Raw genomic sequence first — 6,197 nt, 5'->3', positions numbered from 1 at the left:
CCCTACACCTCTTGCAGTGAAAAGAAGTGCATTTTAATGCTGTTTCCCCTACTTTCCTGTTGGCCATGGTTCTGTTGCCCTTACTCAAGTGAGACTTGGTCACTTGCTATTTTAAAATGCCCATTCCTTTTATGTAGTTGTATAATACATTCAGGTAACATTTTTCCATATGTTTTAATGCATAGACATTAACAAAAATAGACATCCACTATCAATTTCTCTCCCATTCCACATCAGTTCTCATTCTTCCTGTTGCCTTACCAGAGGCAAAGTGAGCTCCTTCAGTAGCTTGGACAGAGTGTGGGGAAGGGACAGGGCAGGGCAGTCTTACCTGCTGTGGTGCCAGCTACCCGGGGGCCCACCAGTATGGTTTCTCTTCTAAATCAGTACCTAGGACTGGTGCCCTGCTCACCGCTGTATATGCTACTGTGCCTTGCTCATTTACTAGCATTAATTAAGATCAAGTCATGTCATCCAGGCCTCACTTAGGAGGCAGAACTTCACTTTACTGGGAGATTTAGGATGGCCTACATGACAGGTTGCAGTCTTCTGTAGAGATAATGAAGCTAACGTGGGTCCTGAGAGCAGTTTAGCTTCAGTGTTGTGCATGTTGGCACAGGCTGATTTGCTGAGTCGTAAAGTTAAATACGCCTGTGCTGAGCTCAACATTGTTCTGTCTAGACTGCTACAAGTACTTGGACTAGCCAATGGTAAACTAGCTGTATCAGTGCAGTATTTCACTTGGGTTAAAATAGGCTGTGCTGTCCCTGTTCTGGTTCTGGAGCTTAAGTGGTTCAAGGACCCAAACTAGTCTTTCATCCTGGCAGTCATCATTTGGAGCTGGCATAGGTATTTGCTACCTTGTGCCATGTAGACAAACTCTTTGAACTCAGTCAGGTGTATCTACAATGGAGGCATTCCCTTTATTATGTACATCTGTACATGTCATGTGTGTATAATATAAGCTCTTTTTTACTATGGACAGGTTATTGGAATTTCCAAATTACAAAGCATGTTTACTAAGGAATGCCATGACATGGCTAGTGATGATGTAGTCATCCAAAGCTTTGGGGGCAGAGATATAATAATACTGAATACTAATATACCTTTAAGGATTTAGCTAGAGACTGTGGGAGCATTCAGCCCCCACATTCTGGGATTTCCCATATTGACAAATGTTATGTAGATACAGAATATTTTTTCAGCCCTAAAGGACTCTTGCCCTATGGATAGTATTTAACACCACTTTATGCTACCTGGATTGTGTTGGGCCTCATAAATAGTGACAAACAACTACATTAACAGGCACTGCTTTGTTTCCTGTTTGTTTTTCTATAACACTCTTGTGCATAATCTTTCTGCAGCTCTGTTCCAATTCCAAAGGACGCATCTTATTTCAGGAAAGAAAGAGAGATGATACTGAAGAAAGGTTTACAGGTAACTAAAGCATATGCTGGCATGACAAAGACCCTTTAGCTATATTCCAAATACGTAGTAACTAAAAACTGATTTTGGATAAAGTGGATTTTTTCCATGAACAAAGGGCTGTGATTCTTGTCTCCATTTTTAACAATTAAATGCTTAGAGAGCAGGAATAGCTCTAATATAGGGGCTTGCAACTTAGTAAAAGGATACTTTTTCCTCTGAAAAATGTATTCTTGTAATATTAGTAATTTTGGACCCAGTTCTGCAGCATTTGGCATAAGACTATCCCTACTCAATTCAAAGGCTGCAGGACCAAGCTTATAACAAAGTTTTCTTTAACTGAAAATAAATTCATTTTGATATCCTAGGTTGTGGAGAGAGAGAAGCCTGCCACTAAGACCTTTCTGGGAAGGGCGGCTTTATCTTTTATAAAGCATGAATACTCCACAGGAGTGAGTCCTGTCCCTGTGCCTCTGGAATATCTGTATTTTCAGTTGGGGGCACACAGCATCTATCTGTCTGAGAGCTGGTTGCCGTTTGTTTGCAGGTGGCCGAGGTGAAACCTCTCGTTGTTCAGGCTGATGTCATGCAGAGGGAGCTAGAGAGCTGTCTGAGACGAGAGTACACAGAAGAAAACCTGCCTCTGCTGCTGCACCAGGTATTTTCACTGTTTGCTGCTCAAGGAGTGGCATAGTGTTTCAACACGCTTGTCCTATGGTGGCAGACACTGTCTCTCACTTAAAGGAAGGATTACACAAAACTACATCCATGAAAATGGTTTGCTGAAAGTGTTTCCTTGGAGAATGGTGAACCACTTGTGCTGTTCTGTTTGGTATATAAACAGGTGTCCAAGACATCTGGGACAGTCTGGAACAACTTCCACATGGTTTTTTTTTCCTCTTTCTCTTTCAGTGGGGTTAAAAATAATGCTTACATTTTTAGTGCTAGTGGGCTGCATTCTAGCATCTTCCATGAAAATAATAATATTTTACTTCTACAAATAGCAGCATTTTCTTCACTGCAATTATTTGAGAAGAAAATTGCTATTCTGTGGGGAGGAAGGGGTAGCGGGGCAGAGCACAGGTCCCAGGTGACTGACCAGCTGCTCTCTTTTCCATATAGGACATGCTGGGAACATCTACATGAGATGTCTACTGTGCAGCTAGCTAATTAGCTGTGCAGTAAATGTATGTCTACACATGTGCCCCTACTAGGCAGGCGTAAATTAATTTACTCTGCAGCAGGACAGTACTTGTAAATACAACTAAATACAAGTACTATCCTGCCATAGAGTAAAAAACCCTGCAGCAGAGCATGTGTAGGTGCTGCTCCAGATGGCTGGGGCACGAGGGTGCTTCAGTTCAACGACTGCCTGCTGACTAGTCCCACACTGAAGCACCCTTGTGTCCCATCCAGCCCCTCTGCAGCACATTGAACTGGGTTGGAGCAGTCCTGGCTGGTAGGGTGACCCCCGGGCCTCTGCCAGCTGGGGCTGCTCTGACCTGGCTTGTTGTGCTGTGCTCCTGGGTGCATGTGCAGACATGGTGCAATAAGCTCTAGGGTTTATTTAAGTACACTAATGGCACATGTAGATGTGCCCTATTATTACTACTTTAGTTCCCCATAACCTGAAGCTGTTGCCATTTGCTTAAATGTGACATATTGGTTATTTTTGGTTTTATTAAAGTTTTTTACAGACAGAATTACCCAGCTGGTCCAAAGCAAATATTTGCACCTGCTAAGGTGGCAGAGATTCTGTAAGCACAGCAGTGTTATTGAACGGCTCTATCCTCTCTATCAGGTATGAACCAAAAAAAAGGAGCAAAGTACATACCATGATTGTGTGCCTCATTATGAAATATAAAGTTGTCTGTTTCGTACTCTAGTGTCAAAGCCTAGGGTCATTACCAGTAAAATAGACAGAAGTGTTGTTTATACTTCTGTAACATCTAAGGTGGCCTTGCAGTTTCCAGCAACAGAATTAAAACACAAGGCTATCCCTGAAGAAATTTACAGTCAGATGATGGGAAGGAATTCTGAATATAAATGATTGGTGTGTAGTAGGCATGTGTCTTGTTAGTTACACATCTGTTGCTTACGATTAAAGGTAAGCACCAGGTGGGCAGTACTATGCTTATGCAGATCATTTCAAAGGAGTGTTAATACCACATTTTTTAATAAGTGGAATTGCCTAGGAGTCTGTCCCAGGTTTAATAGTGTTCAATATCTATATTGTGAACTGGCAAATGGGATTTGTGTCCACTTTGTAAATTTGTGCATGGTGATGAACTGGGTGAGGCAAAAAACACCCCAAAGGACAGGATTAGGGTTCAAAATAGCCTTGATAGTTTGGAAAAGTGGTCCAACATGAATAGGATAAAATTCAATAAAGGCAAATGTGAAGTACTGTATCTAGAAAGGCATAGTCAAATGTACAGACACAAAATGGGGAATAACCAAGACGGATGCAGTATTGCAGTAAGGCACTTGGGAGTTTTTGTGGACCACAAGCTGAACAGGGGCCAATAATGTAATATAACAGCAAAAAAATTGGACTAGACCCCTTGAGCTTTCTTCTAGCCCTATTTTTTCTTTGATCAGTCTGCATGATTAGGTATTCTTTATGTTATATATTTGCAGAATGTAGCTTTGAAAACTTATAAAATGCTTTGCTTATAGCATGTGTATAATGTACATCATTCATTTGCAATTCAGAGTTTTTGAATAGTACATCTTCCTAGAGGACCTCTGTTGCTCTAATGCTCCAAAATCCCAGAGCATTGAAATCGTCCAAAGCTGTACATATCTCTGGTAATGACCTTAACACAGTAATCTCACATTTACCCCAGCAAGCTAGTAAGTTAAAACCACATGGCTTGGCAGCCTGTAGCATTACATTGGTTTATTTGGCATAATCTGTTTGATGGCTGAAAGTCACAGGCATTAGACTATAACCTGGGATAATGTCACAGAAAGGGCCTTTCTCTGAAAATGAGCAGTTCAACATGAGTGCATCCCAGGAAAGTGGAAGGCTCTTGCCCTTTTCAGCTTTCTGTGTTCCCATTTATTGCATTTCAGACAATGCTGTGCTGATTTAGTTCAATGTGAGGTCTTTAGGTTACCAAAGGAAGCACCTTTCACTGAAAATGCAGCTTTCACCTCTAAGACAGCTCAGCTTTGTGTGACGGAAGAAAACAAATTCCAGCGCAATAATTTTAAATGATTTTCTTTCCAACATGCAAATACTGTTCTTATAGGCTTATTCACAATCCTGAAAAGTTATAGTTAAATTGTTGATGAAATTTTCCATTAAGGATTTTATGTAGCTATATAGTAAATGTTTCTTCTATTTTCTATCAAATCTGCCTGCACCGATACTTTCACTAAATCTTCTGATTTCAATGTGGATGTTTTGAGCTTCCTCTTGGTTTCAGTCAGATGTCTAGAAGCATCCTCATAGTGTTATGCTAGCAGCATGGGAGAACAAGAATGGAGGAAACATTAGAAAGAACTTCTGCTTGATATTTGAACAACACTTTTATGAACAAAGACTCAAAAGAGAGTCAATAGATTGATCTCTGTGACACAAGATAGAAAATGCTGGGTGGATTATTGTCCAGCCTGGATTCCAGTATGACATCATGCACTTATTAGCAATATTGTTGGCAGCCTCCTAAAAGAGGCCAAGAACAGAAGGGACCTGGAAGCTGTATAGCTTTCCATTAATTAATACTAGCCAAGACATGGATATGCTGAAGGAATATTTAGAAAAGCTTGAGCAACTCTGTCTTCTGCTGACCCTCTTTTTTGTGGCTAAGGCCTTCACCTCAATGCAAGAAAACATGTGCTAGTGTGATCCTGTGGTTGCTCAATATTCTAATAACTTTGGATTCTGGAATTTGTTTTTGACAGCTGGCATAGATTGGGAACTAAAGGGAGCCAATATTTATAATTTGGCCTTTAGCTAGACTAAGTTAAAACACTTTTAAAATGTTAACAGTGGAAAATGGGAAAGAAATGGTAAAATTCCTTTCCTGTTTCTGATCAGCTCCTTTCCATTAAGAGCATTATTTAATAGGGCTACCAGTCTAGGAGCTTTCATAACCCTTAAGTTATCTACCTGAGATATGAGAAATGTTTTTAGAAAGTTCTGGAATTGTGGTGGTGACATCATTCGCTTTCCCCAGAAGTCATTGTTGGCATCCAGCATCCACATTTTTAGACAGCTGAATGCATTCATTACAGCATCTATTCCTACAAATAGCAACTGCTAAGAAATACTCTATTTGCAACTGAGGCTCACCTTAACTTTACACTGCCAATATCATGTTTGTTTCTTTTTTGGTGTGTAACTGTGGGAAACAAGAGCCTTGAAATGACTCCCAGATTGGAATTTCTCATGTGGCAATAATTCAATGTTCTTTTGGCCAATAAATAGAGAACAACTCCACACACGACAACTGTATTAGTTCTTTTTTTTGTCTCTTTCTCTCTCAATAGAAGCAAGTTGGTCACATTATGGAGGAGTACAATGATGCAGTTCAGAGGGCTGCAAGGCTATCAGTTGCCCGAGAAAACTTCCTGACAGGAAAGAAAAATCCTGTAAATGTGGTGACCCAGGAAGACCTAGTTATTTACACACAGTGGCTAGTGTGTCACCTACACTCACTCAAGGCCATTCACAGCTATCTTAGGGTAAGAAGAGCAAGAGAAAAATGATTTGACTGAAGTGGAGGATGAAAGGGGATCTGAAAACTGAAGGCAGTTTTGTT

At 40.5% G+C, this 6,197-nt stretch overlaps 1 protein-coding gene across 1 annotated transcript in view; it reads left to right on the top strand.

Annotated features, from left to right (window-relative positions):
* LOC102372828 overlaps nt 1-6,197 on the top strand; it is a 141,717-nt gene that overhangs the window by 13,426 nt on the left and 122,094 nt on the right. The window contains exons 3-6 of the mRNA XM_025211391.1: nt 1,365-1,437; nt 1,973-2,083; nt 3,113-3,226; nt 5,926-6,120. Of these exons, the coding sequence (XP_025067176.1) occupies nt 1,365-1,437; nt 1,973-2,083; nt 3,113-3,226; nt 5,926-6,120 (493 nt within the window). The remainder of the gene's footprint in view (nt 1-1,364; nt 1,438-1,972; nt 2,084-3,112; nt 3,227-5,925; nt 6,121-6,197) is intronic.

This window comes from Alligator sinensis, unplaced genomic scaffold (assembly GCF_000455745.1).
Source record: "Alligator sinensis unplaced genomic scaffold, ASM45574v1 scaffold962_1, whole genome shotgun sequence".
Classification (NCBI taxonomy): Eukaryota; Metazoa; Chordata; order Crocodylia; family Alligatoridae; genus Alligator; species Alligator sinensis.
Note: the sequence above shows the minus strand (reverse complement) of the source record. Positions and strands in the feature narration are given on the sequence as shown.